Source organism: Mastomys coucha, unplaced genomic scaffold, assembly GCF_008632895.1.
Source record: "Mastomys coucha isolate ucsf_1 unplaced genomic scaffold, UCSF_Mcou_1 pScaffold9, whole genome shotgun sequence".
Classification (NCBI taxonomy): Eukaryota; Metazoa; Chordata; class Mammalia; order Rodentia; family Muridae; genus Mastomys; species Mastomys coucha.
In genome coordinates this window covers 65,872,900-65,896,813 of record NW_022196915.1, presented here as the reverse complement: position 1 = coordinate 65,896,813, position 23,914 = coordinate 65,872,900, and the positions used below count along the sequence as shown (strand labels likewise).

General features: G+C 39.6%; 2 protein-coding genes across 10 annotated transcripts in view; one reads left to right on the top strand and one right to left on the bottom strand.

Annotated features, from left to right (window-relative positions):
* Mtrf1 (mitochondrial translation release factor 1) overlaps positions 1 to 3,946 on the bottom strand; it is a 27,704-nt gene extending 23,758 nt beyond the window's left edge. Inside the window, exons 1-3 of one of the 7 annotated variants that reach the window (XM_031362334.1) lie at positions 3,570 to 3,946; positions 2,002 to 2,095; positions 1,623 to 1,725 (exon numbers count right to left, since the gene is read on the bottom strand). Coding sequence is in view for 1 of the 7 variants with exons in the window: in XM_031362328.1 (XP_031218188.1) it covers positions 3,570 to 3,600 (31 nt within the window). In the remaining 6 variants the exon portion in view is untranslated. The other 6 variants (XM_031362330.1, XM_031362329.1, XM_031362332.1 and 3 more) reach the window with 6 other exon arrangements.
* Positions 3,947 to 9,960: 6,014 nt separating this feature from the next.
* Positions 9,961 to 23,914, top strand: part of Naa16 (N(alpha)-acetyltransferase 16, NatA auxiliary subunit) — a 58,381-nt gene continuing 44,427 nt past the window's right edge. For 2 of the 3 annotated variants that reach the window (XR_004116058.1, XM_031361116.1), the window contains exons 1-6: positions 9,961 to 10,156; positions 13,827 to 13,911; positions 16,504 to 16,608; positions 17,846 to 18,003; positions 19,618 to 19,752; positions 23,674 to 23,827. Coding sequence is in view for 2 of the 3 variants with exons in the window: in XM_031361116.1 (XP_031216976.1) it covers positions 10,103 to 10,156; positions 13,827 to 13,911; positions 16,504 to 16,608; positions 17,846 to 18,003; positions 19,618 to 19,752; positions 23,674 to 23,827 (691 nt within the window). In the remaining variant the exon portion in view is untranslated. The remainder of the gene's footprint in view (positions 10,157 to 13,826; positions 13,912 to 16,503; positions 16,609 to 17,845; positions 18,004 to 19,617; positions 19,753 to 23,673; positions 23,828 to 23,914) is intronic. The other variant, XM_031361117.1, reaches the window with a different exon arrangement.

Here is a 23,914-nt window from a genome sequence, read left to right as displayed (position 1 = left end):
TTCATTTCTCTTTTACAATGATTGTAAAAGCCTCATGTCATTTTTAAAGAAATACACTCAGACCTTAATACCACTCGTGTGTAGTCTGTTTGTCAAAAGCCGAATCCCGTGCCCACCTGGCCAGAACCACTCATTCCGCGGAACAAGGGACCCCGCAAGAAATCCCGGTCCGCGGCAGATACACACACACACACACACACACACACACACACACACACACACACAGAGATATACATATATGTGTATATATATATATATATACATATATGGTTTTATATATTTTTAGTGTTTGTTTATTTTGAGACAGAGTCCCACTATTTATCTCTGGCTACCCTAGAACTCACTCTATAGACCAAGATGGTCATGAACTCAGAGATCCACCTGCCTCTGCTTCTCAAATGGTCGAATTAAGGGAAGTAACACCAGGCTGAACCCACAAAGAAAATCCTCAAAACCTCTAAATAATAGTATATTAAAACAAGTGAGGGAATGGTAAAATAGCCAGAGAATAAAAGTACCTACAGGTAATTCTGACAACATCTGAGCTCACTCCTTGGGATTGTTGTTGTCATTGTTGTCGGGTTTGTTTCTTCACTTCTTTCTTTCTCTTTCTCTTTCTTTCTCCCTTTCTTTCTTTCTTTTTCTTTCTTTCTTTCTTTCTTTTTTTTTGAGACAGGGTTTCTCTGTGTAGTCCTGGCTTCCTGGAACTCACTCTGTAGACCAGTTTGGTCTCAAACTCAAAGAGATCCTCCTGCCTCTCCTTATATGTGCTGGGATTAAAGGTGTGCGCCACCACCACTTGGCTAACACAATTGATATAAAAGAAAACAGATTCTTGAAAGCTGTTGACCTGGACACCCTCACATGCACACAAAATAATTTTGTCAAAAAAAAGAAAAAGAGTAACTTTATATATACAACTAAGACAAGTATGTAGGAGTATAATTAACAAATACAACATTAGAATGGGTTAAGGCAGTTCTAACTAAATGAGTTTATAAATATACATTTAAAAGCTATAAAACATGCCTTTAATCCCAGCACTTGGGAGGCTGAGGCAGGCAGATATCTGTAAGTTCAAGGGCAGCCTGGTCTACAAAGCAAGTCTAGGGCAGCCAGGGCTTACACAGAGAAACCTGTCTCGAAAAACAAACAAACAAACAAAGAAACAGCTATAAAATAATGACACATCTTTACGTGGTTCATAGTCATATGTTTATGAAGTTCAAGGAAATCATCCATTATCTAGTTTAATTGACAAAAGGGTATTCTTATGTAGCTCAGGCTAGGGGCCTCCTGCTTTTCCAAATGCTGAATGACAAATGTACATTGACATGTATGGATAAACTTAAATCAGCAATTTTATTGTATTTATTAACTTATTTTTAAAATTATTATTAGAGAGAGTATGAGAGACAGGGTGCATAGTGTGTGTGTGTGTGTGTGTGTGTGTGTGTGTGTAGCATGAGAGAGAGAGAGAGAGAGAGAGAGAGAGAGAGAGAGAGAGAGAGATTAGGGATTGTCCCCTGGGCTTTACACATGCTAAGCAAGCACTTTGTTTTATTTCAGGGCATTTAGAAGTCAAAAAAAGTCAGATAACTTAATCACAAGTAGTCACTCACTGGATAGAGGCAGAGTTTATAACAACTTGTCTGTTCTTAGATCAGTGCTTCTCATTCTCAACCCTGTGATCACTTCTTGAGGATGCTTCTCTTTTAGCTGAACCTAAAGGAAGAGATCCTCAAATATTAAAAGACCAAGTTAACACACCAGGAGGTTCTGGTGAGAAAAAAAAGGACAATGATGATATTTTAATGACTGAAGAAAAAAAAAACAGATAACAAAACAGTATAATGTCTGTTTGTTTGTTTTTAAAAAATTCTACATGGGAAAATTCTATGTGGGAAAAAAGCAGATAAAGAATACTGTTCTATTGCTATGAGGAGACACCATGACCAAGGCAACTTATAAAAAGAAGCACTTAATTGAGGGCTTGCTCACGGTTTCAGGTTGGTCCATGGACATCATGGCGGTGAGTGTGGTAACAGGCAGACAGGCATGGTGCTGGAACAGTAGCTGAGAGTTCACCTCTGGTCTGTAAGTTGCAGGCAGAGACTGGACCTGGCATGTGCTCTTGAAACCTCAAAGCCAGCAAGGCCACGCTTCCTAATCCTTCCTAAACAGTCTCCTAACTGGGGACTAAGCACTCAAACATAGGAGCCTATGGTCTCATTCGAACCATGACACATATTTTAACAGCAGACGAAAGAAATCCATCAAAATTGTGTAACTATGGAAGTCATTCTTTACTTAGTTGTGGAATTACAGAAAACGTTTAAGTTTTCTGACTTTTCCATGTCTTTTAAACAGTACACATTATTTTCATATTTAACAGTACAGAATATTACCAAGCTGCAGAGACTCTGACAGTTAAGAGTCCTTGCTGCTCTTGTGGAGGACCAAGGTCAGCACCTGCACAGTGGGTCACAAATTGTTCCTAACTTCAGTTCCAGGAGACTGATCTGACACCCTCTCCTTCTTCCTGGGCACCGAGCATACATATGGTATACATACATACATGCAGTTAGTTACCCACACACATACAAAAATATTTTTTAAGAATGACAGATTAGGTGAAATTGAGTATGTGCAATAATTATCTGTCTTCCTTCAGATAAGGGCTAAAAGTTGTATGACTTTACTGGGCGATAGAGGGAAAATGTTTTGCCTCCTGATATTAAAAATGGAAATAAGGGTCAAAATTTAGCAGAAGGGCCTGGGGAGTAGGTCAGTGGTAGTTTTGTTTACCAACACACTGAAGGCCTATGCTTTGATCCTTACAAATTACCAGAAGCAGCTTTTACTACAACTGTTGTTTCTTGCTGTGCCTGGCAACACATTCATACATAAGCCCCTTTGGTCTGGCTAAATCTAATTTAGCATCATCATTGTGAAAACTAAATAATCAGAAGATTCAGCGTATACTGGGTTCTATTAATAACTTTCACGTAACAAATCACAGCTGAAATTTGGACTGTGAAAGAATTGGCTAATGCCCAGCAGCCACACATTTAATAGCCCCCCCACCCCCCCACCCCCGCCCCGAGGTTTCTGTGCATCTTTATATCTAACCTTGAGTACAACAGGAGCGTTCATTTGACGGCGAAAAGAATAAAAGGACGGTAGATGTTAGTAATAATAGCTCTGGCTAAATTTTCCATTTTAGGAGTAGCTGTGGAATCAGTAACTGTCAAGGTCGGAGGTCTTAGTTACTTTCTAAAGTTACCTAAACATAGAAAGAGCAAGGCTTCAACATCCACCCAACAACCCAGTATTACTCGAAATTTTAAAAGCAACTCTCAGTTTCTGGCGTGTTAAAACTGACTCTAAACGGGCACCAGGCGCAGAATGTGAAAACCATATTGTGTAGGTCAGTTTTATGGATTCTATACGGAAGTAACACAAGTGGGCAGTGGGAAAATTAAAAAAAAAAAAAAAGCCCTCTGACGGCCAAAAAAGAATTGTGAATACCTAATTAAAGGAAGAAAAATGACGTTCTCGTTTCTTACTGGTAACTGAGCCTTCTGTACCCCGCAACATTTCAGCTCAAGGTGCTGCAAGCATGATCAATTCCAGGCGACTGCTTCCGGGTTATGGTTTGTTCCTGGCTCCTCCTCCATTTTGCAGCCTAAAGGTCCTGAGGTGTCCGTAACGGTAAACAAGAATGAAATGATGAAGCGGGGAGGATACTGCTCTGGAAGAACCACGCCCGGAACTTATTTGGAGCTGACTCCCGGGAGCCGGGATCACCCAAAAGGAGCGGATCACCCTCTCCTGTTGCCCTAACAGAGGAATCCTGGGAGTTGTAGTTTATCCTTCCCCAGGCTTTCTTGTTCCCACCCCAAGACCCTTTGCTCCATCTTTCTTCCCAAACTTAGGTTTTTCAGTTACTTGCAAATCTAGAAGCGAAACTTTTTCCTAATTTGCATATCAAATTCTACAGTATGTGATGGGTGAAATCACAAGAATTTATGTTTTACCAACCCTTAAAGCAGTATTTTCTAAGTTACTGTTTTGTTTTGTTTTGTTTTGTTTTCAGAGCACAGGAGGTTAAAGCTACAGACCATGCATGCTAGACAAATAGATCTACCATTAAACTATATCCAAAGACTTGGGGGTTTGTTTTTTAAATGGGACCTTTTTTTCCAATCATTAAAAATTTTAGGCGATTCTGAATTGTAATTGTCACACTTTCAGCCAATATTGTTTAAAATAGCGACTAAAGAAAACTATACATTTGTATTTTCAAAAATCATAATGGCACCCAAAAAATAGGTAACTATATCTACAAATTAGAATTTTTTAAGATCCTGTTGCTTGCATGTGTGTTTAGAGACACAAGACCCTATCTCAAAAAACAAACAAACAAATAAACAAAAAGCAAATAGTGGGCAAGAAAGCAAAGAAAAAAGTCCAATCAATTATACAGACATGCAAGCACAGTAGGATATAGTTCTTGGCTGTCACATTTACAGGTAATAAGATTTCTTTATGCTTCAATTTTCCCCCTGAAAGTGAAGCTAAATATATCCCATATCTCTGGCTTTAGTAGATATTTTCTTTTTTTTTTTTAAGATTTATTTTATTTATTCTATGTGTATGAGTACACTGTAGCTGTACGGATGGCCATGAGCCATCATGTGTGTGGCTGTTGGGAACTGAACTCAGGACCTCTGCCGCTGCTCACGCTCTGGCCCCACTCACTCTGGTGTAATTCATTATAACTGTCTTCAGACTCGAGCCATCATGTGGTTGCTGGGATCCGAGCTCAGGGCCTTCGGAAGAGCAGTCAGTGCTCTTACACGCTGAGCCACCTCGCCAGCCACAGTAGATAGTTTCTTAAATTGTGACCGCATACACAAAAAACTGGAAATTGGAAGTGTGTTTACACCTGTAGTCCCAGCACTCAGGAGGCTGAGGCAGGGGAGGCTTTCACAAGTTTGAGGCAGCCTGGGCTACATAGTGAGTTACAAAGCCAGCCAAGACTCCATAGCAAGACCTTGTACAAAAAAGAAAAAAAAGGGGGGATAGGGGAAGTAAAAACAGTGGAAAGAGAGAAAAAGATAGAGGCCAACATCCAACAACATAATATTTAACATTTACTAGTATGTGCTTCAAGGTTACTTCTACCTACTGTATACTAGTCACTAGTTTAAATGCTCTAAACCTAGTAATTCCTGTATTTCTATAATAATCTTAAAAACCCGTTTGCAAGCCAGGCAGTGGTGGCGCATACCTTTAATCCTAGCACTTGGGAGGCAGAGGCAGGCAGATTTCTGAGTTTGAAGCCAGCCTGGGTCTACAGAGTGAGTTCCAGGACAGCCAGTGCTATATGGAGAACCCCTGTCTTGAACTGCCCCCCCAAAAATTAATTTTTATGTACTTTGTGTTATTGCTCAACATGAAAAGAATCCAAGTTATACTTAGTTTTAAATCTAGTGCTTTATTTGTCAACTTTTTAAACTAAGAAAACAATGTGGCATGTACATGATAATTAATGCAGAAAGGGAGATCTTCACAACGTAATTGAAAAGGCATATTTATTTAGTTGGTATTTGAGATAGAGTCTCTCATGTAGCCCATGCTGTCCCTGAACTTGCTATTGTAGCCAAGAGTGACCTTGAACTTCTGTTCCTCCTGCATCTACCCACCAAAGATCTGGGTTTACAAACATTCATCTCACTTCCTGGCTTGAAATTGAATATTTAAACCTTAACAAACTGTTCCCTATCATCTATGTTACGGCTGGAGAGATGAGTCAGAACTTACAAGCGCTGATGCTCTTTTTGGTTTTTTGAGACAGGGTTTCTCTGTGTAGCCCAGGCTGACCTGGAACTCACTCTGTAGACCAGGCTGGCTTTGAACTCAGAAATCCACCTGCCTCTGCCTCCCAAGTGCTGGGATTAAAGGAGTGCGCCACCACTGCCTGGCTGCACTGATGCTCTTACAGTTCCAGGGAGTCTGATGCCCTCTTCTGTCTTCCATGGGCACTGCACATACTAGACATGCATAGAGGGCAGTAAAATACTCAAAAGACTCAAAAGTTTTTTTAAAAATGTGTTACAAGGTGTAGTGGCACACATCTTTTATCCCAGCACCTAGGAGGCTGAGGCAGGTGGATCTCGGTGAGTTTGAGGGTAGCCTGGTCTACAGAGCAAGTTCTAGGACAGCCAGGGCTACAAGGAGAAACCCTGTCTCTAAAAACCAAACCAAACCAAACCACCACCACCAACAACAACAAAATCCACAAACAAACAAACAAACAAACACCCCCAAACCCCAAACAAAACAAAAAAAGGAAATAATTTCTTCATGGCTGTCAATGTGTCAGCTCCTGGACATCTTGGTTTGGGACCTTTGGCAAGGCAGAACATGGTGTTAAGTCTGTTTACCTTATGAGAAATGGGAAGCAAAATGATGAGAAAAGGTGCCAGGATTCTAGTATCTCCTTCTAGACCACACCCCTCTGACCTAACTTCCTCCAAAGGTTTCCACCATTCCCAAGAATCTTTTAAGATTTATTTATTTTATGTGTATGAGTACACTAGCTGTACAGATGGCTCACTCCGGCCCCGCCTCCAGCATAGTATGCTGTAGCTGTCTTCAGATGCACCAGAAGAGTGCGTCAGATCTCATTATGGGTGGTTGTGAGGCACCATGTGGTTGCTGGGATCAGAACTCACGACCTTCGGAAGAGCAGTCAGTGCTCTTACCCGCTGAGCCATCTCGCCAGTCCAAGTTGTCTTTTTTTTTAAAAAAGATTTTATTTATTTTATATATGTGAGTACACTCTTAGTATCTTCAGACACTCAAGAAGTACCCGTTAGATGGTTGTGAGCTACCACATGGTTGCTGGGAATGGAACTCAGGACCTCTGGAAGAACAGTCAGTGCTCTTAACCACTGAGTCATCTCTCTCCATCCCATAGTAAGTTGTCTTAATTACTTTTCTATTGCTGTGAAGGGACACCATGACCATGGCAACCTTAAGAAAAACTTAATTGGGGATTTTTTCATAGTTTCTGAAGGTGAGTCCATGTTGGGGAGGATGACCGCAGACAGGCAGGCACAGTGATGGAGCAGTAGCTGAGAGTTTACACGTTGAGACAATAACTATGAGGTAGAGTGGGAGCTAACTGGAATGACAGGGTATTTTGAAGCCTCAAAGCCTCTTCCCCTTACCCCCAGTGACAGTAACACACCTCCTCCAACAAGACCATACCTCCTAATCCTTCCCCAACAGTTCTATCAGTCAGGACCAAATAAGTGAACCCATAGAAGTAGTCTCCTTCAAACCACCACAGGAGCTATAGTGATGGCTCAGCCGTTAAGAGCACCGACTGCAGTTCTAAAGGTCCCGAGTTCTATTCCCATACCCAGCCAGTCTCAGAAAATTTAGCAAATAATAAATAACCCCTACTCTGGGGGGAAAAAACCCCACCACAGCTGTCTTCTCAACAGGGTTTAATCGCATGGTTAGATGGGTTGTGGGAATAATAGCAAACTCCTAGTTCTACTGTGCCAGCTAGTTATATAGAATAGGTATGTGGTTGTACTGTTATTTTACTTAATGCATGATTCTAAAGGAGGTACATCTTGTCAAAAGTGCCAGGAATAAACGTTTAGCTAGAATCCCAGATGCTCCCGATCAGGATTTGGCTTTCTTTCTGAGAAACATTTTGATTTACATGGCATTTTCCTCTTAATTTTGGCTTTGAAATGACTGAGCATTCCATTCATATAGCCCCGCTGTAAAGCACATCACAATGATGTTATAACTCCATTTCCTGTTGAAAGGTACAAATAAGCTTTGTTCCAGACAAAACAGGAAGGCAGTAATAAAATTACAGCTGCTGGTTCATTTAGGCTTTCTGTTTGTGCAGACATTATATCTTTTATATGGTTGAAGATTTGGGCTTGGAACTGCCAGCAGCCCAGCTAGTGGAGGTTTTTATTTTGTTTTGAATTCTTGCCCTCCTGTTTTACCATAGCCTGAACAACTAAGGTGTGTGTGTGTGTGTGTGTGTGTGTGTGTGTGTATGCATGTGTGTGGAGGTCAGAGAGCAACCTTAAGTGTTAATAACTCAGGAGCTTTCCACCTTGGTTTTTTGAGACAGGGTCTTTCCCTAGGATAGAGCTCACCACATAGCCTGGGGACTTTGTTCTCAACTTTCCAGCACTGAAATTACGAGTGTATTTTTTCCTTTTTAAAAAAGGTTTATTTTATTTTATGTATTTATTTTGATTTTTCGAGACAGGTTTTCTCTGTATAGCCCTGGCTGTCCTGGAACTCACTCTGTAGACCAGGCTGGCCTTGAACTCAGAAATCCACCTGCCTCTGCCTCCCCCAAGTGCTGGGATTAAAGGTGTGCGTCACCACCGCCCAGCAGTTTATTTTATTTTTAACTGTGGTGTATATATATGTGTGTGTGTGAGAGAGAGAGAGACAGACAGAGAGAGAGAGACAGACAGACAGACAGAGACAGAGACAGAGACAGAGACAGAGAGAGCGAGCACATGCACAGAGGCTAGGAATAATCGGCAGGCCTTCTGGGTATCGAGGGTGTTGGCGAGTGCTGGGAACCTGACTATAGTCCTCTCGAAGAGCTACAAGTATTTGATGGCTGAGTTATCTCTTCAGCTCTTTTTTTTTTTTTTTTTAAACAATCAATCAATCAATCAAACAAACAAACAAAAACCCAAACGGAACCCCAGGAAACAACAACAACAACAACAAAACATTGTTTCAGGCCAAGCATCAGTGGCGAAGGCCTTTAATCCCAGTGCTTGGGAGATGGAGCAGGCAAATCTCTAAAAGTTTGAGGCTACCCTGGTCTACAGAACACATTTCCGGACAGCCAAGGCTACACAGAGAAACCCTGTGTAGAACAGAACAAAACAAAACCCTCTCAAACCAAGGGAGAGAGGCATAGTATGAAGTTCACCTGAAAGCAAACATTGCATCCTTCAGTGTGGTGTCTCCTGTAGAATTATTACCTATAGTTATCTCTGGCAAGTGATTGACATTGGCAACCCCTATCTCATGTCACCTTCCATGTTAGGCAGTGGTGATGCAAGTCTTTGATCCCAGGTCTAGGGAGGTAGAGGCAAGCAGATCTCTGAGTTTGAGGACAGCCTGATCTACAGAGTGAGTTCCAGGACAGCCAAGGGTACACAAAGAAACCCTGTCTCTGAAAAATAAAACAAAACAAATAAAAGGGTTCTGGAGAATGAACTCAGGTTTATAGTCTGTGCTATCATTTCCTGCTGCCTGACCAGGCTGGCCTCGAACTCAGAAATCCGCCTGCTTCTGCCTCCCAAGTGCTGGGATTAAAGGCGTGCGCCACCACTGGCCAGCTAAAGAGTCGGGTTTTTTTGTTTTTGTTTTTGTTTTTAAATTTATTTATTTATTATATGTAAGTACACTGTAGCTGTCTTCAGACACTCCAGAAGAGGGCACCTGATCTTGTTAAGGATGGTTGTGGGCCACCATGTGGTTGCTGGGATTTTAACTCAGGACCTTTGGAAGAGCAGTCAGTGAGTGCTCTTAACCACTGAGCCATCTCTCCAGCCCTAAAGAGTCGTTTTAAAAACAGCAAGAAAATGAAGGAAAAATGGATTCTAAATCAAGAGTCTTCATTGTATTAAGCAGGGTCTCCACCGTACAGAACAAAAGAATAAAAGTTAACTCAGAAAAAAATTTACATCATCTAGGACAGAAGCCTAATAGCCAGAGTGAGACGAACCGCGTTCCGAGATGAGGGCACGTGAATGATTTGGCGCGGACGAGGTGACAGGAGCCATAGCCCCGCACCGACCCGGAGACCTTCCCAGTGAGAAGACGCTCGCCTTTCTCTCGGCCGCGAGACTGCGCATGCGCACCACAGGGGGCGGGGCCTGGCCGCCATCTTGGCGCGCGCGCGGGCTTCCCTCCCGGGCCGCCCACTGGAGTGCGCTGTGTTCCGCTTCCCGTGGCATCCCGCGGAGGTAACCCGCGGCCCGGGTTCTGCCAGGTCGGTTCAGCAGGCCTCCCCATCGCCGTGATGCCCTGCGTGCAGCTGCCCGCCAAGGAGAGCGCCCTCTTCAAGCGCGTGCTGGTGAGCGGCGGCCCACCCGACCTCTGCGCGCTTTCTTTACCTCCGAGCCGGGCTCTCCTCCTCGCTGCTTCTCCTTCCCTCCCCCGCGGCGCTCTCCCTCTCACACTGTAGCGTGCCGGGTTGGCCCCAGTGCGGGGAGCTTTCCGGAAACTTCCCTGGCAGAGCTGCTGGGACCCCGGCGGCTGGGTGCGCTCTGCGGCGCTAGGCTCCGCGCGTCCCGCCAGGCTGGGCCAACCACCGCTGCTTGGGGGTGCGGGGAAATCGAGCCCCGCGATCTTAGGGAGCCCATGCCGCTGTGCGGGAGAGTTTGCATGTTTGTGCTGGCCCTGTTTTGGAAGTGACTTGCCAAAAACTTGCTTCTAACTGGTCCTTGTGATGAAAGCTGCAGAGACTGGCTTTGTGCTTGAGACCATTTACGTGGCTTTGAGGCAAGCCTCAATAATAATAATAATAATAATAATAATAATAATAATAATAATAATAATAATAAATTAGTTGCCTTGGTTATGTAAGACCCATGCCAAGATAAAAGAGGTTCAGTTTTCCGTGTTTAAATTTTACTTAAGACACGTTCACTCTGTAGCCCTGGCTGGCTCGGATCTCTATGCAGACAAAGCTAGCCTAGATTTTAGAGCTGCTCGTTTTGCCTCCCGAGTGTTGGGATGAAAGGCATTTGTCACTATGCCCAGACAAGAATTTTTCTCTGGGTAGTGTGCCAGCATATCTGCCACCTTGGCACCTTTGCCGTTTTCCAGGTTATATCCTTTCAGGGAGGAGAGAGGTGACATGCTTCTCAGCATGTCCTGGGGCTCTAAGATTTAGAAAAGAAAATGAGGGGCCGGGCGGTGGTGGCACACGCCTTTAATCCCAGCACTTGGGAGGCAGAGGTAGGCAGATTTCTGAGTTCGAGGCCAGCCTGGTCTATAGAGTGAGTTCCAGGACAGACAAGACTACACAGAGAAAACCTGTCTCGAAAAAACAAAAACAAAACAAAAAAAAAAAAAGGAAAAAAGAAAAAGAAAGTGAGTTCATAGCTGTATTTTCCTAAGCTGCCCTTTTAATTTGAAAACATGGTACTCGCAGGGCAAGATTTTTAGATTTCAGGGTGGATTTATATTGAGAGCACATGGCTGAATAGCAGTTAGCTGTTGATGAGCTTTTCTGTAAGTAAAACAGTGATCATAGAGTACATTGTTGCCATCACCTGACAAAGATTTACACTACTAGTACTGGTTCAAGCCAACAGGAACTTGACATGTAGTATTGAGAATGTTAACGGTGATACAAGTGGACTGGGGGATTTTTTTTTTTTTTTTGAGAGGGGCATATATCTCAGGTTGGCCAGAGATAGCCTCGAACTCCTCATCTGCTTTTGCCTAGAGAGTGCTAGGATACCACATCTAGCCTTGGGATGAATATTTCAAATCTCAGTTTGAGACAGTTAGTGGAGAAGCACGTTTGGCAAATATATGACAAAAGTGTTCACTCCTTTGGTAACTGTCAAAGATCAGTACTATTTAAAGAACACTGGATACCCTTCCTCAGGATCAGTAGTTTCTTCTGCTTATATCCCACTGTCTTTGTTAATTGTCAAGTGAGCCACTGTAGTGGAAGTTGGACCTTTAAGACTAGGTTTCAGAGTTTCACTCTGGCCCACAGTGGGTTGTATAATCTAGGCTAGCCTAGAACTCATGGCAGGCCATTTGTCTCAACTAACTTCCTAAGGACTGGGATTGATTGAGTATAGGGAATGAGCTACCAGGCTTGGCCACTTAGCTATTTAATTTACTCATATGGTTCAATATTTTGTGTTACTTTTGTCTTCTAACCATTTAGTAGTCTTCTAGAGCCAATCAAGAAAATTCAATTTAAATATATTTTAATGAAGACTTTCAAATTATCATCTCCAAATCCAAAATCTCCAGCAAGAATTAGCTATGCCCTTGGTGCCATTTTGCTTTGAATTTAGGAGGATCATGTTATTGAACAGCTCTTGATTACTTGTCTAGTGTAAAGAAGCCTAGACAAGAATTCATCCTTGGGGGTTGGAGAGATGGCTCAGTGGTTAAGAGCACTGACTACTTGGTCCTGAGTTCAGTTCCCACATGGTGGCTCACAACCATCTGTAATGGAGTCCAATGCCCTCTTCTGGTGTGTGTCTGAAAACAGCTACAGTGAACTCATAAAAATAAAATAAATGAATCTTTTTAAAAAAAGCATTCATTCTCTTAGAGTTCACAAAATGGTTCTGAAGATAGTAAATAAATAGAATGTCAGAGACAATAGAGTGATGGCACTGTGTAGTAGATGAAAGAGAGTAATAGATAGTATGGATAGGCAGAGGGTAGGAGGCTGGCAGAATTACTTAGCATGGTCAAGTAGGTGAAGAGTGGCTTAGATCATAAGGAACAGCCAAGGAAAGATCAGAGGAAGAACATTTTAGTTAAAAGGACTACCATATAGAGGTCCTGCAGTGGAGGGAAAGCTTGAATGCTAAGGGATGGGACCCTAGTCTGAGCAGTATAATTGATGAGAAAGTGTGGAGGAGCCTGACGTGTGTGATTTAGGAGTAAGGATACCTTTTATGCTATGTTAGATGACTGATAGTCTTTGTAGTTGGACCACATTTTGCAGCAAAGGTAGGTTTGTGTCTGTTCAGAGGTTCACTTTCCACATTAGTTAAGCGAGGTAATAACACCACTTTAAAGGAATTTTTATAAGAGAGAAGTGTTGGCAAGGTTGTAGAGAAAATGGCCCTTGTACGTTGTTTTTGGTAATGGAAGTCAGTACTGCCAATACAGAAGACAGTATGGTGAGGCAGTGAGATGCTTAGCAGGTAAAGTGCTTGGTCAGAGTTCAATCCCTAGAGCCTGTGGAAAATAGAAATAGAGGTCCAGCTCTATAAATTGTCTTCTGATCTGCACACACACACTTTCTCTCTTTCTGTCTCTTTCTTTCTCTCTCTCTTTCTCTCTCTCTCTCTCTTTGTTAAAAAAACTATATGGAGGGAGTTTCTAAAAACAAACAAAATCAAACTAAAATAAGAATACCCATAGAATTACCTTATGATCCTGCTATCCCACTGCTGGGAATATCCAAAGAAATTGAGATCAGTATGTTGAAGAGCCATCTGTACTGTTTATTGCAGCACTATTCAACATCATGCATGATAGCCAATAAATGGAAACAATCTAAATGCCCTTCAGCTGATAAATGGAGAAAACAGTGTGCCACATACCATGAAATAGTAGTCAGCTAGAGAGAAGGAAATATAGTATTTCCAGCAACATGGATGAAATTAGGCATCATGTTAAGTGAACTAAGCCAAGCATAACAGATAGTTCAGGAACTTGAGGGCTCATGTGTAACAAAAAAAAAAAAGTTGATAACAGAAAAGTTGAACAGAAGTTACCAGAGGTGGATCACAATGACTGGAGGAAGGCACCGGGAAAGTCGGTCACTGGGTACTAAGTCACAGTTATATGGCTTTAAAATTCTTTATTCTGTGTCAGTGGGAATGCTTCGTCAAGGCATATATAACTGCACTGAATGCTGTGATTAATATAAACAGAAGAGCATGTCATCACATTTTAGACTTTGGATTTGAATTTGTATGACGTAATGAAAATTGCTTCATTATTTTATAAAATAACCTGCTGTTTCCTTTTAGAAATGTTACGAACAGAAGCAGTACAAAAATGGCCTCAAGTTTTGCAAGATGATTCTTTCGAACCCAAAATTCGCTGAACATGGAGGTACTGTCTCATCTGTTGCAGTGTTGCTTTGGGAGAGTATAATTCTAAAACCAGGCAGGACTTTTGAGAGTGGAGGAGTTCTCAGATTCTAAGGCTGTGGCTCTATACATGAATGTTTAGCATTTCTTGGTTAAGTTTCAAGTGAGTCTTAGGTTGAGCTAGTTTCATGCTCTTGTATGCAGTGCCTTTACTTTTAGATGAGGAAGTGAATGAGAAATAATTGGATGAGGTAATGTACATGTTAACATCCCCTTCAGAAGTGCTTCAGATATCAGATGAGTTCAGATTTTGGATTAATTGTTTAGATTACCAGTTATACACACCAGTTCAAAAAATGTTGAAATTCTAGTTTCAAGTCTTAGATCATCTAAAATTTGGGACTTTTGGACTAGGGATGCTCAGTTTATAGGTTAGATTTCTTTTATCTGTCACTCTGACTAGACTCTAATTTCTTACTTTAGTTTCTTGTCTATAAAAGTAGGCTCTGGTTTACAGTATAGAATAGTGTGAAGATAAAGACACATTTTATTCTTTGATGTTGATGTTGTTTTTATTCTTTCTATGTTTGTTTATCATGTAAGTGTGTGAACTGGTTGCATGCATTCCACAGTACACATGTGGAGGTCCAAGAATAACTTCAGAGAATTAGTTTTCTTCTACCATGTGGGTCCCATGGGTTGAACTAAGGATTTCAGGCTTGGTGTCAAGTGTTTACTCACTAAGCCATGTAGCTGCTCCTGTTTGCCTTGTCTTTATGTAAATATGTTATCATCGATTCATAATTAGGTTGTTAAGGGTTTTTTAAAATTGTTCCTAATAAAGTCTACATTTATTTTTTCATCATTTTTACTAGTTGGGGTTGTTTGTTGAGATGATGAGATTGGTCTTAGAAAATTATGGTCCATAACATAGCAGAGCTAACTAAGTTCTCTTGGAACACTAGACTTGGACAACTTTTAAGACCATTTAGTCAGGAAATAGGCTGATGTTGTACCCCTTTCTAAAACGATTACATAATCTTTTGAAGGAAATGTAAGTTTTCATTTTATGAAGTTTTATGTATGTTCTGGATGTGTGAATTCAGGTTGTTGCCATTGCTCAGCCTACTAAGTATTGCCCTACCTCACTGAGACCAGTTTTAACCAATCATAATCTAAAGTTTTTATTTTTTATTTTTTTGGTTTTTTAAGACAGGATTTCTTTGTAAAATGGGACAGTGTTCTGAAAATTACATACCAGAGATCAGTTTGAAAATCACTGCTACTATCTAAGTCCTTGTGGATTTTTCAGAAAAATACTTTATTATAAATCATCTTCATCTTTCATTAACTTCCTAACATTTTCTTGGGTTGCTCACTGGTAATATAGTGCTCTCCAAATGCAAACTAGTGTTTATTAGCTTAAGTAGAATTATTAAAATAAGTTTGTTGACAACAGAGAATCTGTTCAATATTGAATATGATGATAATGATTACAACATATATTTTTAATTAAGTAGAGTCACTCTTTTTGTGAGGTATAAGTTAGATTATGAGCCATCATGAATTGGTGGTGTATTTCTTTAATCAAGGCCAGCCTACTCTACAGAGCGAGTTCAAAGATAGCCAGGGCTACACAGAGAAACCCTGTCTTGAATGCCTTTTTTCTTTAAACAGATTTATTTATTTACTATCTGTAAGTACACTGTAGCTATGTATGTGTCTTCAGACACACCAGAAGAGGGCATCAGATTTCATTACGGATGGTTGTGAGCCACCATGTGGTTGCTGGGATTTGAACTCAGGACCTTCGGAAGAGCAGTCAGTACTCTTAACCTCTGAGCCATCTCGCCATCCCCCAAGAAACCCTGTCTTAAATAAAAATTAGGTTGATTGGTTAGAATTGGTCTCAGGGTGGGGCAATGCTTGGTGGGCAATGTGCTTCTGAGCAATTGCAGAGACCTGGATTCACATATTCAGAACCCATGTAAAAGCCAGGTATGGTGTCTGTAATCCAGTGCCTCTACAATGAGCTGGAAGGTGGAGATAGGAGAAGCCTTCGAAGCTCATGAACCAGCTAGCCAGCTAGCCTGGTGAAAAGCAAAGAGATCCTGCCTTATGAAGAAAGTGAACACTGAGGAATAATATCTGAGGTTGTCCTCTGATTTCCACATGTGCCTAATGTATTCACCTGCACTCACACACACACACATATACAGACACACAAAGAAAGGAACTGGCCTAGAGAAAGTAGAATTACTGTAAATTTAATTCAAAAGGCCTGGGATGCCTGCTTTGTTAAATTTTTCAGAGGATAATATAGATCCTTCCATATAGAGTCTTCAAAAGGGTAGAACTCTATTCTACTCCAAAGCATTTTTAGAATAGGATTTAGGTTAAAGAAAGTCTGTTCAATATTGAATATGGTGATAATGATTATAATGTATACATTTAGGTAGTCAGTCTTTTTGTGAGGTGTAAATTAGATTATGATTGGTTAAAATTGGCTTCAGTGAGGTGTGAAGATGCTTGGTTCAAGCCAATAGTAAGATCTCAGGTAATAGGAGAGTAACTCTAATCTTTGATTTGTAAACAGATTAAAATTATTTTTCAGAGACTTTGGCTATGAAAGGATTAACATTGAACTGTTTGGGAAAAAGAGAAGAAGCATATGAATTTGTTCGTAAAGGACTTCGCAGTGACGTCAGAAGTCATGTCTGTATCCTTTTGCCATAGTTTCGTGGTTTTGTTTTCATTTACTTGTCTTTTCTAATTCAAATTTTACAACTTTTCTTTGAAACATTGAATTCTTAGGAATTTTAATGAAGTCTGTGCATCTACCCATTACTCTTCATCAGTAATTAGCAATATTTTGTTCCTTAATCTTTTTTGTAGTATTTTAAAGAAAATCTTCATAGAAAAACAGAGACTAGCTCTTTCTTTAAACATCCATGAATTGATATTTCCCTATTTCAGAAAATGAATTTTAGTTTTTTAAAGTAGTAGAGTGCTTGTCGAGTGTGTGCAAGGTGTCCTGGGCATAGCCCCTGTTCTGCAAAACTAGCAAATGAAAACCAGGTTTCATTTTGTGTCAGAAAAAACTGGTTCTTTAGCTTGAATTCTATTAACAGAATACACTATATAACACTCTATAACACTTACTTTACTGAATCTTTACAGTACTAAATCTTTACAGTACTTTTTATTTGAAATACTAGCAACATTCAACAACAAAGTTTTTTAAAAAAAAAATTTTAAAAAAGGATTGTTGAATTTTTTTCATTTCCCATGTTTGTGTTTGGTCTTTTAACATAGTACCCTTGTATATCTGACATTTAATTCATTTAGCAGGTGGCTAGTATTTACCATGCATAGTTAAATATTTTCACATATTTAACTTAGGGGTCTCTCAAAATACTGAATGATTATTTTTTTATCCCAGAGTTTACCCTACAATGTAGAGAAAGGCTGTGTATGGTAGTTTTGGGGGTTTGACATAAGATAAGCTAAGAGTAAAACTTAATTTTGTTTCTTTTAATATCACTAGTGAATTAAATGGTGGCTATATTACTTAGAATTGGATAATATCTAAACTTATTTTAGGAAATAATGACAATCTTTATATACGTGAATTTTGAGATTGTTACAAAAGCACGAGAATTGAATATAGGAAAATGTTACAAATTTTTGCCAAGGATTTTCTAAAAGTTACCTACAAATATTACGGAAAATTTCAGGCATGTACAAAATGGGAGAAATTGAGTGTTGAATCATGTGTTCCTATCACCCAGTTTGAATAGTCAAGGCATGGCTGTTTTTATATTTGCTTGTTCTTTAATTGTCCTTTCCCTCTGATCCCAGATCATTATGAAACAAATTCCAGATGAAATACTTTTGAGATTACTGCATAGTATATTGTAGTGTCTGTGGATGTCTGTATGTCCTTAACTTGATAGGTTGGCATGTATACGGACTCCTGCAACGTTCTGATAAGAAGTATGATGAAGCTATTAAGTGCTACCGAAATGCCCTCAAATTAGATAAAGATAATTTGCAAATCTTGAGGGATCTCTCTCTATTGCAGATTCAGATGAGAGATCTTGAAGGTTATCGAGTAAGTAGTCTTTAATGTACTTTTTAAATACAGAGGATATATATATATATATATATATATATATATATATATATTGGCTTTTTTGAGACAGGGTTTCTCTGTATAGCTCTGGCTGTCCTGGAACTCACTCTGTAGACCAGGCTGGCCTCGTAAAGATTAAATTTTTAATAGCCCGTATATTCAGAATGAAGTACACCTAAGGGAAGATGTTATACCCACTTGCACTGTCCTCTGATAATAGAGTCTCACACTTAAGCATCAAGTAAGGGTAACGAGATGGCTCAGTGGGTAAAGACACTTGCCACCGAGCTTGGTGACCCGAGTAGCACGGCTGGGACTTGAACTGTGGAGGGAGAACAGACTTCTGAAAGTTGTCTCCTGGCTTCCACATTCACTCATCACGCACATGCACACAATTTAAAAAAATGATTGTCTTCCGTGTAAAAACATTATACTAAGACCTTTTGTTTTAACATTTTTGCTAAACTGAAAATAGATAGACATTCAGCTTTTACCAAAATCTGAAGATTACTTAGCTTTTTTTTTTAAGTTAGTAAGCATAAAGTAATATGGAAAGGGTTGCCATGAAGGTCTGCTTTCCCCTTTAGTTATGTGTCTGGCATCGTGCCTGTCTGTCCAGAGGTGTTTAGGTACCTGTGGAGGCGACAAGAGGGCTTTGGGTTCCGTAGAACTAACACTGTAGGCAGTTGTGAGTTGCCCAGTGTGGAACCTGGGAACTAAACTTGGGCCCACATTAGTATTGTATTGCCAGAGAGAAAAACTGACACAGAAGCAAGAGTGAAAGTAAGATAAAGGGGGCTGGTGAGATGGCTCAGTGGTTAAGAGCACCGACTGCTCTTCCAAAGGTCCTGAGTTCAAATCCCAGCAACCACATGGTGGCTCACAACCACCCCTAACAAGATCTGAAGCTACAGTGTACTTATCTATAATAATTAATAAATAAATCTTTAAAAAAAAAGAAAGTAAGATAAAATGGTGTAACTTGATGTTCTATGAAAAGGGGCCAGACATGGCTAAGAGGACCTGAAAAGGATGGCCTCCTTTGGCATCACTTGCGACCATGGAACAATCAGCAAAGTTAAACAGACGTTTTCTAGACTCAGTTTGCTGAAAACACTGAGGAAGGAATGAGTTACTCTTGGGAGGTAGGATCTCTGGAGAACTTGAAGTTTCTGCTACACAACCTTGGTTTTTCTAGGGTTTCCATGGAAGAATTTCTGATATTTTGTTCACAATATTACAGAAATTCAGCTGCTTCATATTGGCGGTGTGCATTTCCACTGGAAGAGCCCCATAGTGTTCCCCCTGTGTCCATCCTGTATTCAAGACCACTTACAACAATGTAAATAAGCTAATTTCATATAATAGTTTTAAAAATCCAGTATCATCAAAAGCTATCCTAATTGTATAACAGCCTCATAGCAAGGATTATGAGGCACAGAGATTTAATTTAGATTAGAAATATGAAACACATTTTTGTCATATTTAGAACTGATACTTGTTGATTGAATTAATTGCAGTGTTATTCAGATGAACTGTAAACATGTTAGATAAATAAAGAACTTAAAAAGAGAAAAATAATTTTTTTCCTAGGAGACAAGATACCAACTTCTTCAGTTGCGTCCGACACAGCGTGCTTCTTGGATTGGATATGCCATCGCTTATCATTTGCTAAAAGATTATGATACAGCACTAAAACTATTAGAAGAATTTAGACAAACGCAGCAAGTAAGAACTTTTAACATTTTTCCTAATATTGCAGACTAAAATATTTGAGTTTTATCTTTAAAGTTTTCTTAGAAATTGAATTTAACTAATTTAAATTTTCTTAAAAATTGAAAAATATTTCAAAATAATTAGGAAAAGTTTAAAGTTTAGAATTCCCAGTATAAAATAAACTAATTCTTAAGTTTTTTGGCAGTAATCTCAATGTTCTGATAAAGAAATAAAATATGATGACTGGTAATAGGAAGAGTACTTGTTTTGTAGGTTGTGTTATAGGTGCACAGCCCTGGGTCAATCCTCAGAACTAGAAAAAATAGTAAAATGAAAAGAATTTGGAAGTTGGGGCATTGTTTCTATGATATATATTACTTTAGTTGTGGATATGGAAATGGTATGTGTGTTTTTGTTTTATGTTAATGTATTTGAAATATCTAGAATATTTACCTGTTTTATAAAAATACAAGCATATTAGCTCATTTAAATATGTTAATATTTTCTGTAATTGTTAAAGGTTTACTTAAAAAATAAAATATATAGAAGTAGCTTAGGTTTTTTCCTACACCTTTCCAGAGGTAAGCACTAATCTGAAATTGGTACAGATATCTTTTCGTATGTATGCCATGTGTAAGTCTATAAAAAATACAGACTTGTTTATGTATTTTTAGAATTTACATGATAGTTTTTGTTTGCTTGTTTGTTTTTAAGACAGGGTCTCATGGTGTAGTTGTGGCTAGTCTTGAACTAAAGATCCTCTAAGCTTACCTTTCTTGATGCTGGGGTTATAGGCATGTACCACTGTTTCTAGCCTGATAGTTTATTTATTTTATTTATTTATTTATTTATTTGGTTCTTCGAGACAGGGTTTCTCTGTGTAGCCCTGGCTGTCCTGGAACTCATTCTGTAGACCAGGCTGGCCTGGAACTCAGAAGTCCGCCTGCCTCTGCCTCCCAAGAGTTGTCATCTTCTATTGCAAGTGATTTTACTCCCTAAGCCATCTCCCCAACCTGTTAGTTTTTTCTTCAACATTTTCGAGACTTATTTATGTTAATTTAGGGCTCATTTATCCATTTTTTAAATACTGTGTCTTGTTCTGTTGTATAATTGAGGAATAGTGTGTCTACTTTGTCTCTGCTAGAAACAGTGCTGTTATAAATACCCTTGTTTGCTGCTGCTTTGACTACATTTGTGTTGTCTTCAGTGTAAATCTAGAACTGGAATTACAAAACTGTAACAGTTCTGTGACTGTACGTATGTGCTAGATCTGGTATTAGCACTTTGTGAAGTAGCTATACTAATTTAAACATTCACCAGCACTTATGTGAATTTTGTTTCTCTGTATCGTGCTGACACCTTGTGGCAGTTATTTATTGATTTTTACATCTGGGAATAAAAGGCTTTGCTAATAACCTTTCTTGTTTTTTTTTTTTTCTTTTTGAATATTTGTCTTTGTGCAACATATGGAGGTAGAGGATGACGTGGAGGAGTTGGTTCTCTCCTACCATATAGTTGCAGGAACTGAGCTTCCGTTATAAAGCACTCCCTCCCTGCTTAGCGATCTCCCTGGCCCAGTTGTGTCTTCCTGATTACTAATGAAGCATAGGGATACCTGCTGTCTTCTTTTCCTTTCCTGTTACTGTGATAAAACATCCTAGCCACAGCAACGGAGGGAAGAGAAGGGTTTTAGTTTAAGCTCACAGTTCCTTCCAGTTGCAGTCATATCAGGGAAGTCAAGGTAACAAGAACTCGACTATCCAGGGCCATCCACAGTCAGGAGCCGAGAGAGAATGCATGAGCTTATAGCTTTGGCTTGTTACCTTCTCTCTTATACAGTGCAGGGTCCCAAGCCCAGTGAAAGGAGATCCTCTCACAGCAGCTGAGATGATCCCCCACAGAAACTCCCACAGGCTAATGTGATAGACAGTCCTTCATTGAGACTTTCTTCCCAGATGATTCTAGAAGGTGTCAAGTTGATTGACCATCTCAGGGTATGGTGGCATATGCTTTTAATTCCAGCAAGGCAGAGGCAGGCAAATTTCTGTGAGTTCCAGACTAGCCTGGTCTACATAGTGAGACCCTGTCTAAAAACAAAACAAAATTATCACCAACAGAAGACCTCCCTACACCAACCCTGGGCAAAGGGATATCGGTCTATAGGGGGTTTGTTGGTTTGTTTCATTTTTGATACATATGCCTACTTTTGGTATCAGGGTAATACTGGCCTCAGTATAAGTTTTGAAGTGTTTCCTCCTGTTCTGTTTTGAAACACTCTGAAGGATCGGCACTAATCTGTAAACATTTGGTAGAATGCACTTGTGCTGCCTTCTAGTCCTGGTCTTTGTGGGATGTTTGTTATGAATTTATTTTCTATTGCTATTCAGATTTTTTATATCTTCAGTCAGTTTTGTTTTAAAAGATTTATGTATATGAGCACACTATAGCTGTCTTCAGACACACCAGAAGAGGACATCAGATCCCATTACAGATGGTTGTAAGCCACCATGTGGTTGCTGGGAATTGAACTCAGAACCTTTGGAAGAGCAGTCAGTGCTCTTAACTGCTGAGCTATTAGTATTATTAATATGCAAGCCCCTTCAGTCAGTTTTTATAAAAGCTTTTATTTAGTTCATTTTATCTTAGTTTTTCTCATTTAATTTTCTATATTATTCTCTTTGCTTCATCTTTCTTTTCTTCTCTCCCTCTTTCTTTCTTTCTTTCTTTCTTTCTTTCTTTCTTTCTTTCTTTCTTTCTTTCCTTCTCTTCCTTATATCATCATCTCAGGCCTGTGGTGATGTTTCTTTAATTTCTAATTTTAGTACTATCTCTTTTTCCCTTTAGTCATTCCACGTTAAGTTAGTGATTTTGTTGATCTGATCCAAAACCAACTTAGAATTTTTTCCTTTTCCTGTATGGATGTGTTGGACTATGCCTATAACATTCAACAAGAGGTTTATAGCACTGCCTCAGTTCTTCCTGTCCTCTTGTGCAGTATAAAGGCCAGGAGGAGAGGAACGCCTTTGTTCTTCTTAGACCTTACCATGTAATTTAGAAAGAGCTTTCTAAGGAAGCTTTCCCCTGCCTGCTTCCTGTCTCTGAGTCTGGCCTTAGATTCTGACTTCTCTTGCGTCTGCGTCTTTGAGCATTGATTACAGCTGTGTGTGCTGACGTTACTCCCTGTGTCCTGCTTCACAGGAGTTTCTTTCTCTTTCCTTTTTCTTTTTTGTCGGCCATGCTCCCTCCAGCCTATTTATTTATTATAAATAAGTACACTGTAGCTATCTTCAGGCACCCCAGAAGAGGGCATCAAATCTCATTACAGATGGTTGTGAGCCACTCTGTTGTTGCTGGGATTTGAACTCATGATCTCTGGAAGAGCAGTCAGTGCTCTTAACCAGTGCTATCTCTCCAGTTCCTCACAGTATTTTCTTGAAGAAACTTTGTATAAAACTTTGCTAAATTCCATTATTGGTTCTGTTTTTTTCTTTAAAAAATTTTGGGGGCTGGTGAGATAGCTCAGTGGGGAAGAGCACCGACTGCTCTTCGGAAGGTCATGAGTTCAAATCCCAGCAACCACATGGTGGATCACAACCACCCATAATGAGATCTGACGCCCTCTTCTGGTGTGTCTGAAGACAGCTACAGTGTACTTACATATAATAAATAAATAAATCTTTAAAAAAAAAATTTTTTTTGGCAGATTCCTTAAGATGTTTGTCATCCAATTTTATATCTGGATTTAAGATCTGTTCCTCTTCACTTGGCTTTATAAACCTGTTTTATTTTAAAGATGGAATTAATCATTTGCTAACCTATTTTTAACTGCTTCTGGATTAAATCTGCAAAAGAATCCTGAGTAAAAAAAAAATAAAGATCTGTAACTAATTTATATAGTTGCACAAGTAAGATGATTTGATTGTTTTCTTCTAGGTTCCTCCCAACAAAATAGCTTATGAATATAGCGAACTGTTACTATATCAGAATCAAGTGATGAGAGAGGCAAATTTATTTCAGGAATCTTTGGAACATATAGAAACATATGAGAAGCTGATATGTGATAAACTTTTGGTGGAAGAAATTAAGGGTAAGTTGATTTGGTTGTTGTTATTGTTTTGTTTTATTTAATGGCCCTTTAATTTTTGTCCTAACCCTTAAGTAACCCTGGGTATTT